The sequence below is a fragment of the Urocampus carinirostris genome, unplaced genomic scaffold, assembly GCF_059441175.1.
Source record: "Urocampus carinirostris isolate Australia breed hairy pipefish unplaced genomic scaffold, RoL_Ucar_1.0 HiC_scaffold_34, whole genome shotgun sequence".
In the NCBI taxonomy this organism is placed as follows: Eukaryota; Metazoa; Chordata; class Actinopteri; order Syngnathiformes; family Syngnathidae; genus Urocampus; species Urocampus carinirostris.
In genome coordinates, this window is record NW_028283141.1 from 165,738 (window position 1) to 178,815 (window position 13,078).

The 13,078-nt window shown below is 48.3% G+C and overlaps 1 protein-coding gene across 3 annotated transcripts in view; it reads left to right on the top strand.

The window, feature by feature from the left end:
• Positions 1-231: 231 nt before the first annotated feature.
• Positions 232-13,078, top strand: part of LOC148345681 (uncharacterized) — a 50,750-nt gene continuing 37,903 nt past the window's right edge. For all 3 annotated transcript variants that reach the window (XM_088325856.1, XM_088325858.1, XM_088325857.1), the window contains exon 1: positions 232-387. In XM_088325856.1, the coding sequence (XP_088181982.1) occupies positions 264-387 (124 nt within the window). In that variant the 5' untranslated portion in view covers positions 232-263. The remainder of the gene's footprint in view (positions 388-13,078) is intronic.

The window sequence follows — 13,078 nt, forward strand, 5'->3', positions numbered from 1 at the left end:
TATTTATGCCACAGAAGGTTACTCTTCAAGTCACAAGTCTGTATCTCAAACAGGATCTATTTTAGCAGGGGAGTCAGATTTTGGCAGGTAAAATGCCTGCCCAATTTCTCCCCCCCCATGCTAACTCCTGAATTAAACCTCGGAATGACCCCAAGTGTGGTGTCGTGTAATACACTTCCTTTCCTGCGGTGTCGCTGTATACTAATGTGCAGCCTTGTACTTGTGCTTGAGAACTACCGAGGAAGAAGTTAAGTAGACACTCTATGAATGTACCGTCCGTGCCTGTCCTGAATCTATTACTACAATCCTACTACATAAACAACATATCGGCGACGAAGATGACTTGGATCAGAATCTCACAACCACTTGCTTTGCTTGAAACCCCAGGTGAGCGTACAATGTTGTACATCACGTGGATTTAGATGTTCGAAAATTAGCTGCTAGCATTGACTGCAAACAACATACCGGACAAACGAAAACGTGAACTACTGCTGCACTGTTCAGGCACAGAAGGTCAGAGAATTTTTCTTTCCCTTCCCGACACTGGCACTTCTTACAAATCCGCCTGTGATGCGCCAGAAAACTTTCTTTGTACCGAAGATGAATGTCGTGGCTGAGAGTAGCAAGTTCCGTCAGCGTGCTCAGAGACCGGGCGAGACGACTGGTCAGTTCATTGCTGCATTGAGGGAATTAATTACAAACTGTGACTTGGCACGTTTGCTGATGATATGATTAGGGATCAATTCATTGATCGAGGATCAGAGAACGCTTGCATTGCAGCAAAAACGCCACCGGAGGGCACTCATTAAATCGGCAGCCATTCATTTCCAACGGCTGGATCTATTTCCAATGGTAGCTGCATAGCAGCATAAACGCCACCGGAGGGATCTCATTAAATCGGTGGCCATTCATTTCAAACGGCTGGATGTATTTCCAATGGTAGCTGGCATGCCGCAAAAACGCCACCAGAAGGCACTCATCAAATTGGGCGCCATTGATTTCCAGAGGCTCGATGTATTTCGAATGGTAGCTGCATTGCCGCAAAACGCCACCGAAGGGCACTCATTAAATCCGCGGTTGTTCATTTCGAACGGCGGGATGTACTTTCAATGGTAGCTGCATTGTAGCAAAAACGCCACCTGAGGGCACTCATTAAATCAGCGGTTGTTCATTTCCAGCGGCTGGATGTAATTCCAATGGTAGCTGCATTGCCGCAAAAACGCCACCGGAGGGCACTCATTAAATCGGCGGTTGTTCATTTCGAACGGCGGGATGTACTTCCAATGGTAGCTGCATTGCCGCAAAAACGCCACCTGAGGGCACTCATTAAATTGGCGGGCATTTATTTCCAACGGCTGGATGTATTTCCAATGGTAGCTGCATTGCCGCAAAAACGCCACCGGAGGGCAGTCATTAAATCGGAGGCCGTTAATTTCCAACGGCTGGTTGAATTTCCAATTGTAGCTGCATTGCCGCAAAAACACCACCGGAGGGTACTCATTAAATTGGTGGCCATTCATTTCCAACGGCTGGATCTATTTCCAATGGTAGCTGCATAGCAGCATAAACGCCACCGGAGGGATCTCATTAAATCGGTGGCCATTCATTTCGAATGGCTGGATCTATTTCCAATGGCAGCTGCATTGCCGCAAAAACGTTACCGGAGGGCATTCATTAAATCGGCGGCCGTTCATTTCGAACGGCTGGATCTATTTCCAATGGTAGTTGCATTGCCGCAAAGACGCCACCGGAGGGCATACATTACATGGGCGGGCGTTCATTTCGAAAGATTGGATGTATTTCCAATGGTAGCTGCATTGCCCCAAAAATGCCACCGGAGGTACCTCATTATAGAGGCGGCCGTTCATTTCGAATCGCTGGATGTATTTCCAATGGTAGCTGTATTGCCAAAAAACGCCACCGGAGGGCACTCATTAAATAGGCGGCCGTTCATTTCGAAAGCCTGGATGTATTTCCAATGGTAGCTGCATTGCCTCAAAAACGTCACCGGAGGGCACTCATTAAATTGGTGGGTGTTCATTTCCAACAGCTCAATGTAGTTCCAAAGGTAGCTGCATTGCTGCAAAAACGCCACCGGGGGGTCTCATTCAATCGGTTGCTGTTAGTTTCCAACGGCTTGATGTATTTCCAATTGTAGCTGCATTGCAACAAAAACGCCACCGGAGGGAACTCATTAAAACGGCAGCTGTTCATTTCCAACGGCTGGATGTATTTCCAATGGTTGCACAGCATTGCCGCAAAAACTCCACCGGAGGGAACACATTAAATAGGCGGGCGTTCATTTCGAATCGCTGCATGCATTTCCAATGGTAGCTGCATTATCGCAAAAACGCCCCCGAAGGGCACTCATTAAATCGGCGGCCGTTCATTTCGAATGGCTGGATGTATTTCCAATGGTAGCTGCATTGCTGCAAAAATGCCACCGGAGGGCACTCATTAAATCGGCTGCCGTTCATTTCCAACGGATGGATGTATTTCCAATGGTAGCTGCATTGCCGCAAAAATGCCACCGGAGGAAACTGATTAAATTGACGGCCGTTCATTTCGAACGGCTGGATGTATTTCCAATGGTATCTGCATTGCTTCAAAAACGCCAACAGAGGGCACTCATAAAATCGACGGCTGTTTATTTCCAGCGGCTGGATGTATTTCCAATGGTCGCTGTATTGCCACAAAACGCCACCGGAGGGCACTCATTAAATCGGCGGTTGTTCATTTCGAACGGCGGGATGTACTTCCAATGGTAGCTGCATTGCCGCAAAAACGCCACCTGAGGGCACTCATTAAATTGGCGGTTGTTCATTTCCAACGGCTGGATGTATTTCCAATGGTAGCTGCATTGCCGCAAAAACACCACCGGGGGCACTAATTAAATCGGCGGCAGTTCATTTTGAATGGCTGGATGTATTTCCAATGGTGGCTGAATTGACGCAAAAACGCCACCTGAGGGCATTCATTAAATCGACGGTTGTTCATTTCCAACGGCTCAATGTGTTTCCAATGGTAGCTGCATTGCCGCAAAAACGCCACCGGAGGGTTATCATTAAATCGGTGGGCATTCATTTCCAAATTCTGAATGTATTTCCAATGTTAACTGCATTGCCGCAAAAACGCCACTGAGGGCAATCATTAAATTGGCGGCCGTTCATTTCCAACGGCTCAATGTATTTCCAATGGTAGCTGCATTGGCGCAAAAATGCCACCGGAGGGGACTCATTAAATCGGCAGCCTTTCATTTCCAAAGGTTAGATATATTTTCAATGGTAGCCTCATTGCAACAAAAACGCCACCGGAGGCACTATTAAATCGGCAGCTGTTCATTTCGAACGGCTGGATGTATTTCCAATGGTAGCTGCATTGCCGCAACAACGCCACCGGGGGCACTCATTAAATCGGCGGCAGTTCATTTTGAATAGCTGGATGTATTTCCAATGGTGGCTAAATTGCCACGAAAACGTCACCGGAGGGCACTCGTTAAATCGGCAGCCGTTCATTTCGAACGGCTGAATGTATTTCCAATGGTAGCTGCATTGCCGCAAAAACACCACCAGAGAGCACTCATTAAATCGGTGGGCGTTCATTTCCAACGGCTCAATGAATTTCCAATGGTAACTGCATTGCCACAAAAATGCCACCAGGGGGCACTCATTCAATTGGCTGCCGTTCATTCCGAACGGCTGGAGGTATTTCAGTTGGTAGCTGCATTGCCGCATAATGCCACCGGAGGGCACTCATTAAATCGGCGGTTGTTCATTTCGAACGGCGGGATGTACTTCCAATAATAATAATAATAATAATAATTTCCTTGTATTGTCATTCTGTGTAACAATGTACACAGAACGAAATGTCGATTGCACCTGACCCGTTGTAGCGAGCCGATGCAGCCGCAGCCAACAGAGGGCGCCGCCGACCACTTTTTAAGTCTTAGGAATGACTCGGCCGGGGCGCGAACCAACGACCTCCCAGTCTCAAAGCGGGCGCCTTACCATCTAGGCTACTGAGCTGGTATAGCTGCATTGCCGCAAAAACGCCACGGGAGGGCACTCATTAAATCGGCGGGCGTTCATTTCAAGCGGCGGGATGTACTTCCAATGGTAGCTGCATTGCCGCAAAAACGCCACCGGAGGGCACTCATTAAATTGGTGGGTGTTCATTTCCAACAGCTCAATGTAGTTCCAAAGGTAGCTGCATTGCTGCAAAAACGCCACCGGGGGGTCTCATTCAATCGGTTGCTGTTAGTTTCCAACGGCTTGATGTATTTCCAATTGTAGCTGCATTGCAACAAAAACGCCACCGGAGGGAACTCATTAAAACGGCAGCTGTTCATTTCCAACGGCTGGATGTATTTCCAATGGTTGCACAGCATTGCCGCAAAAACTCCACCGGAGGGAACACATTAAATAGGCGGGCGTTCATTTCGAATCGCTGCATGCATTTCCAATGGTAGCTGCATTATCGCAAAAACGCCCCCGAAGGGCACTCATTAAATCGGCGGCCGTTCATTTCGAATGGCTGGATGTATTTCCAATGGTAGCTGCATTGCTGCAAAAATGCCACCGGAGGGCACTCATTAAATCGGCTGCTGTTCATTTCCAACGGATGGATGTATTTCCAATGGTAGCTGCATTGCCGCAAAAATGCCACCGGAGGAAACTGATTAAATTGACGGCCGTTCATTTCGAACGGCTGGATGTATTTCCAATGGTATCTGCATTGCTTCAAAAACGCCAACAGAGGGCACTCATAAAATCGACGGCTGTTTATTTCCAACGGCTGGATGTATTTCCAATGGTCGCTGTATTGCCACAAAACGCCACCGGAGGGCACTCATTAAATCGGCGGTTGTTCATTTCCAACGGCTGGATGTATTTCCAATGGTAGCTGCATTGCCGCAAAAACACCACCGGGGGCACTAATTAAATCGGCGGCAGTTCATTTTGAATGGCTGGATGTATTTCCAATGGTGGCTGAATTGACGCAAAAACGCCACCTGAGGGCATTCATTAAATCGACGGTTGTTCATTTCCAACGGCTCAATGTGTTTCCAATGGTAGCTGCATTGCCGCAAAAACGCCACCGGAGGGTTATCATTAAATCGGTGGGCATTCATTTCCAAATTCTGAATGTATTTCCAATGTTAACTGCATTGCCGCAAAAACGCCACTGAGGGCATTCATTAAATTGGCGGCCGTTCATTTCCAACGGCTCAATGTATTTCCAATGGTAGCTGCATTGGCGCAAAAATGCCACCGGAGGGGACTCATTAAATCGGCAGCCTTTCATTTCCAAAGGTTAGATATATTTTCAATGGTAGCCTCATTGCAACAAAAACGCCACCGGAGGCACTATTAAATCGGCAGCCGTTCATTTCGAACGGCTGGATGTATTTCCAATGGTAGCTGCATTGCCGCAACAACGCCACCGGGGGCACTCATTAAATCGGCGGCAGTTCATTTTGAATAGCTGGATGTATTTCCAATGGTGGCTAAATTGCCACGAAAACGTCACCGGAGGGCACTCGTTAAATCGGCAGCCGTTCATTTCGAACGGCTGAATGTATTTCCAATGGTAGCTGCATTGCCGCAAAAACACCACCAGAGAGCACTCATTAAATCGGTGGGCGTTCATTTCCAACGGCTCAATGAATTTCCAATGGTAACTGCATTGCCACAAAAATGCCACCAGGGGGCACTCATTTAATTGGCTGCCGTTCATTCCGAACGGCTGGAGGTATTTCAGTTGGTAGCTGCATTGCCGCATAATGCCACCGGAGGGCACTCATTAAATCGGCGGTTGTTCATTTCGAACGGCGGGATGTACTTCCAATAATAATAATAATAATAATAATTTCCTTGTATTGTCATTCTGTGTAACAATGTACACAGAACGAAATGTCGATTGCACCTGACCCGTTGTAGCGAGCCGATGCAGCCGCAGCCAACAGAGGGCGCCGCCGACCACTTTTTAAGTCTTAGGAATGACTCGGCCGGGGCGCGAACCACCGACCTCCCAGTCTCAAAGCGGGCGCCTTACCATCTAGGCTACTGAGCTGGTATAGCTGCATTGCCGCAAAAACGCCACGGGAGGGCACTCATTAAATCGGCGGGCGTTCATTTCAAGCGGCGGGATGTACTTCCAATGGTAGCTGCATTGCCGCAAAAACGCCACCGGAGGGCACTCATTAAATCGGTGGCCGTTAATTTCCAACGGCTCAATGTATTTCCAATGGTAGCTGCATTGCCGCAAAAACGCAAATTGAGGGCACTCATTAAATTGGTGGCCGTTCATTTCGAATGGCTGGATGTATTTCCATGGTAGCTGCATTGCCGCAAAGACACCACCGAGGGCACTCATTAAATAGGCAGGCGTTCATTTCCAACAATTCAATGTATTTCCAATGGTATCTGCATTGCCGCAAAAACGCCACCGGAGGGAACTCATTAAATCGGCGGCCGGTCATTTCCAACGACTCAATGTATTTCCAACGGTAGCTGCATTGCCGCAAAGACGCCACCTGAGGGCACTCATTAAATCGGTCGCCGTTCTTTTCGAACGGCTCAATGTGTTTCCAAACGTAGCTGCATTGCCGCAAAAACGCCACCTAAGGGCACTCATTAAATCGGCGGTTGTTCATTTCCAACGGCAGGATGTATTTCCAATGGTAGCTGCATTGCCGCAAAAACGCCAATGGAGGGCAGTCATTAAATCGGCAGCCGTTCATTTCCAACGGCTCAATGTATTTCCAATGGTTGCTGCATTGCCCCAAAAACGCCAACTGAGGGAACTCATTAAATCGGCAGACGTTCATTTCGAATGGCTGGATGTATTTCAGATGGTAGCTACATTGCCGCAAAAACGCCACCTGAGGGAGCTCATAAGTCGGCAGATGTTCATTTCCTACGGCTCAATGTATTTTCAATGGTAGCTGCATTGCCTCAAAAACGCCATCGGAGGGCACTCATTAAATAGGCGGCTGTTCGGTTTCAAACGGCTGGATGTATTTCCAATGGTAGCTGCATTGCTGCAAAAATGCCACCGGAGAGCACTCATTAAATCAGTGGGCGTTCATTTCCAACAGTTCAATGTATTTCCAATGGTAGCTGCATTGCCACAAAAACTTCACCGGGGGGCACTCATTCAATTGGCTGCCGTTCATTTCGAACGGCTGGAGGTATATCAGTTGGTAGCTTCATTGCCGCAAAATGCCACCGGAGGGCACTCATTAAATCGGCGGTTGTTCATTTCGAACGGCGGGATGTACTTCCAATGGTAGCTGCATTGCCGCAAAAACGCCACCTGAGGGCACTCATTAAATTGTCGGTTGTTCATTTCCAGCGGCTGGATGTATTTCCAATGGTAGCTGCATTGCCGCAAAAACGCAACGGAGGGCATTTATTTAATTGGCTGTCATTGATTTCCAACGGCTCAATGTGTTTCCAATGATAGCTGCATTGCCGCAACAAGGCCACCGGGGGGCACTCATTAAATCGGCGGCCGTTCATTTCCAACGGCTCAATGTATTTCCAATGGTAGCTGCATTGCCACAAAAACGCCACCGGAGGGCACTTATTAAATCGGCCGCCCTTCATTTCCAAAGGCTCGATATATTTCCAATGGTAGCTGCATTGCAACAAAAACACCACCGGAGGCACTATTAAATCGGCAGCCGTTCATTTCAAACGGCTGGATGTATTTCCAATGGTAGCTGCATTGCCGCAAAAACGCCAATGGAGGGCAGTCATTAAATCGGCAGCCGTTCATTTCCAACGGCTCAATGTATTTCCAATGGTAGCTGCATTGCCCCAAAAACGCCAACTGAGGGAACTCATTAAATCGGCAGACGTTCATTTTGAATGGCTGGATGTATTTCAGATGGTAGCTACATTGCCGCAAAAACGCCACCTGAGGGAGCTCATAAGTCGGCAGACGTTCATTTCCTACGGGTCAATGTATTTTCAATGGTAGCTGCATTGCCTCAAAAACGCCATCGGAGGGCACTCATTAAATAGGCGGCTGTTCGGTTTCAAACGGCTAGATGTATTTCCAATGGTAGCTGCATTGCTGCAAAAATGCCACCGAGAGCACTCATTAAATCAGTGGGCGTTCATTTCCAACGGTTCAATGTATTTCCAACGGTAGCTGCATTGCCACAAAAACTTCACCGGGGGGCACTCATTCAATTGGCTGCCGTTCATTTCGAACGGCTGGAGGTATATCAGTTGGTAGCTGCATTGCCGCAAAATGCCACCGGAGGGCATTTATTTAATTGGCTGTCATTGATTTCCAACGGCTCAATGTGTTTCCAATGATAGCTGCATTGCCGCAACAAGGCCACCGGGGGGCACTCATTAAATCGGCGGCCGTTCATTTCCAACGGCTCAATGTATTTCCAATGGTAGCTGCATTGCCACAAAAACGCCACCGGAGGGCACTCATTAAATCGGCCGCCTTTCATTTCCAAAGGCTCGATATATTTCCAATGGTAGCTGCATTGCAACAAAAACACCACCGGAGGCACTATTAAATCGGCAGCCGTTCATTTCAAACGGCTGGATGTATTTCCAATGGTAGCTGCATTGCTGCAAAAACGCCACCGGGGGCTCTCATTAAATCGGCGGCAGTTCATTTTCAATGGCTGGATGTGTTTCCAATGGTAGCTGCATTGCCTCAAAAACGCCACCGGAGGGTTCTCATTAAATCGGTGGGCATTCATTTCCAAAAGCTGAATGTATTTTCGATGTTAGCTGCATTGCCGCAAAAACGCCACCGAGGGCATCTATTAAATTGGCGGCCGTTCATTTCCAACGGCTCAATGTATTTCCAATGGTAGCTGCATTGCCGCAAAAATGCCACCGGAGGGCACTGATTAAATCGGCCGCCTTTCATTTCCAAAGGTTAGATATATTTCCAATGGTAGCAGCATTGCCCCAACAACGCCACCGGAGGGCACTCTTTAGGTCAGCGGCTATTCATTTCGAGCGGCTGGATGTATTTCCAATGGTAGCTGCATTGCCGCAAAAACACCACCGGAGATTAATCATTAAATCGGCAGCCGTTCATTTCGAACGGCTGAATGTATTTCAAATGGTAGCTGCATTAGCGCAAAAACGCCACCAGAGAGCACTCATTAAATCGGTGGGCGTTCATTTCCAACGGCTCAATGTATTTCCAATGGTAGCTGCATTGCCACAAAAATGCCACCAGGGGGCTCTCATTCAATTGGCTGCCGTTCATTTCGAACGGCTGGAGGTATTTCAGTTGGTAGCTGCATTGCCGCTTAATGCCACCGGAGGGCACTCATTAAATCGGCGGTTGTTCATTTCGAACGGCGGGATGTACTTCCAATGGTAGCTGCATTGCCGCAAAAACGCCACCGGAGGGCACTCATTAAATCGGCGGGCGTTCATTTCAAGCGGCGGGATGTACTTCCAATGGTAGCTGCATTGCCGCAAAAACTTCACCGGAGGGCACTCATTAAATCGGTGGCCGTTAATTTCCAACGGCTCAATGTATTTCCAATGGTAGCTGCATTGCCGCAAAAACGCAAACTGAGGGCACTCATTAAATTGGCGGCCGTTCATTTCGAATGGCTGGATGTATTTCCAATGGTAGCTGCATTGCCGCAAAGACGCCACCTGAGGGCACTCATTAAATCGGTCGCCATTCTTTTCGAACGGCTCAATGTGTTTCCAATGGTAGCTGCATTGCCGCAACAACGCCACCGGGGGGCACTCATTAAATCGGCGGCCGTTTATTTTGAATGGCTGGATGTATTTCAGATGGTAGCTACATTGCCGCAAAAACGCCACCTGAGGGAGCTAATAAGTCGGCAGACGTTCATTTCCTACGGCTCAATGTATTTTCAATGGTAGCTGCATCGCCGCAAAAACGCCATCGGAGGGCACTCATTAAATAGGCGGCTGTTCGGTTTCAAACGGCTGGATGTATTTCCAATGGTAGCTGCATTGCTGCAAAAATGCCACCGGAGAGCACTCATTAAATCAGTGGGCGTTCATTTCCAACGGTTCAATGTATTTCCAATGGTAGCTGCATTGCCACAAAAACTTCACCGGGGGGCACTCATTCAATTGGCTGCCGTTCATTTCGAACGGCTGGAGGTATATCAGTTGTTAGCTGCATTGCCGCAAAATGCCACCGGAGGGCACTCTTAAATCGGCGGTTGTTCATTTCGAACGGCGGGATGTACTTCCAATGGTAGCTGCATTGCCGCAAAAACGCCACCTGAGGGCACTCATTAAATTGGCGGTTGTTCATTTCCAACGGCTGGATGTATTTCCAATGGTAGCTGCATTGCCGCAAAAACGCCACCTGAGGGTACTCATTAAATCGACGGTTGTTCATTTCCGACGGCTGGATGTATTTCCAATGGTAGCTGAATTGCCGCAAAAACGCAACCGGAGGGCACTCATTAAATTGGCGGCCGTTCATTTCGAAAGGCTGGATGTATTTCCAATGGTAGCTTCATTGCAGCAAAAACGCAACGGAGGGCATTTATTTATTTGGCTGTCATTGATTTCCAACGGCTCAATGTGTTTCCAATGATAGCTGCATTGCCGCAACAAGGCCACCGGGGGGCACTCATTAAATCGGCGGCCGTTCATTTCCAACGGCTCAATGTATTTCCAATGGTAGCTGCATTGCCGCAAAAACGCCACCTGAGGGCACTCATTAAATTGGCGGTTGTTCATTTCCAACGGCTGGATGTATTTCCAATGGTAGCTGCATTGCCGCAAAAACGCCACCTGAGGGTACTCATTAAATCGACGGTTGTTCATTTCCGACGGCTGGATTTATTTCCAATGGTAGCTGAATTGCCGCAAAAACGCAACCGGAGCGCACTCATTAAATTGGCGGCCGTTCATTCCGAACGGCTGGAGGTATTTCAGTTGGTAGCTGCATTGCCGCATAATGCCACCGGAGGGCACTCATTAAATCGGCGGTTGTTCATTTCGAACGGCGGGATGTACTTCCAACAATAATAATAATAATAATAATTTCCTTGTATTGTCATTCTGTGTAATAATGTACACAGAACGAAATGTCGATTGCACCTGACCCGTTGTAGCGAGCCGATGCAGCCGCAGCCAACAGAGGGCGCCGCCGACCACTTTTTAAGTCTTAGGAATGACTCGGCCGGGGCGCGAACCACCGACCTCCCAGTCTCAAAGCGGGCGCCTTACCATCTAGGCTACTGAGCTGCTATAGCTGCATTGCCGCAAAAACGCCACGGGAGGGCACTCATTAAATCGGCGGGCGTTCATTTCAAGCGGCGGGATGTACTTCCAATGGTAGCTGCATTGCCGCAAAAACGCCACCGGAGGGCACTCATTAAATCGGTGGCCGTTAATTTCCAACGGCTCAATGTATTTCCAATGGTAGCTGCATTGCCGCAAAAACGCAAATTGAGGGCACTCATTAAATTGGTGGCCGTTCATTTCGAATGGCTGGATGTATTTCCATGGTAGCTGCATTGCCGCAAAGACACCACCGAGGGCACTCATTAAATAGGCAGGCGTTCATTTCCAACAATTCAATGTATTTCCAATGGTATCTGCATTGCCGCAAAAACGCCACCAGAGGGAACTCATTAAATCGGCGGCCGGTCATTTCCAACGACTCAATGTATTTCCAACGGTAGCTGCATTGCCGCAAAGACGCCACCTGAGGGCACTCATTAAATCGGTCGCCGTTCTTTTCGAACGGCTCAATGTGTTTCCAAACGTAGCTGCATTGCCGCAAAAACGCCACCTAAGGGCACTCATTAAATCGGCGGTTGTTCATTTCCAACGGCAGGATGTATTTCCAATGGTAGCTGCATTGCCGCAAAAACGCCAATGGAGGGCAGTCATTAAATCGGCAGCCGTTCATTTCCAACGGCTCAATGTATTTCCAATGGTTGCTGCATTGCCCCAAAAACGCCAACTGAGGGAACTCATTAAATCGGCAGACGTTCATTTCGAATGGCTGGATGTATTTCAGATGGTAGCTACATTGCTGCAAAAACGCCACCTGAGGGAGCTCATAAGTCGGCAGACGTTCATTTCCTACGGCTCAATGTATTTTCAATGGTAGCTGCATTGCCTCAAAAACGCCATCGGAGGGCACTCATTAAATAGGCGGCTGTTCGGTTTCAAACGGCTGGATGTATTTCCAATGGTAGCTGCATTGCTGCAAAAATGCCACCGGAGAGCACTCATTAAATCAGTGGGCGTTCATTTCCAACAGTTCAATGTATTTCCAATGGTAGCTGCATTGCCACAAAAACTTCACCGGGGGGCACTCATTCAATTGGCTGCCGTTCATTTCGAACGGCTGGAGGTATATCAGTTGGTAGCTTCATTGCCGCAAAATGCCACCGGAGGGCACTCATTAAATCGGCGGTTGTTCATTTCGAACGGCGGGATGTACTTCCAATGGTAGCTGCATTGCCGCAAAAACGCCACCTGAGGGCACTCATTAAATTGTCGGTTGTTCATTTCCAGCGGCTGGATGTATTTCCAATGGTAGCTGCATTGCCGCAAAAACGCAACGGAGGGCATTTATTTAATTGGCTGTCATTGATTTCCAACGGCTCAATGTGTTTCCAATGATAGCTGCATTGCCGCAACAAGGCCACCGGGGGGCACTCATTAAATCGGCGGCCGTTCATTTCCAACGGCTCAATGTATTTCCAATGGTAGCTGCATTGCCACAAAAACGCCACCGGAGGGCACTCATTAAATCGGTCGCCATTCTTTTCGAACGGCTCAATGTGTTTCCAATGGTAGCTGCATTGCCGCAACAACGCCACCGGGGGGCACTCATTAAATCGGCGGCCGTTTATTTTGAATGGCTGGATGTATTTCCAATGGTGGCTGAATTGCCGCAAAAACGCCACCAGGGGCACTCATTAAATAGGCAGGCGTTCATTTCCAACAATTCAAAGTATTTCCAATGGTATCTGCATTGCCGCAAAAACGCCACCGGAGGGAACTCATTAAATCGGCGGCCGGTCATTTTGAATGGCTGGATGTATTTCAGATGGTAGCTACATTGC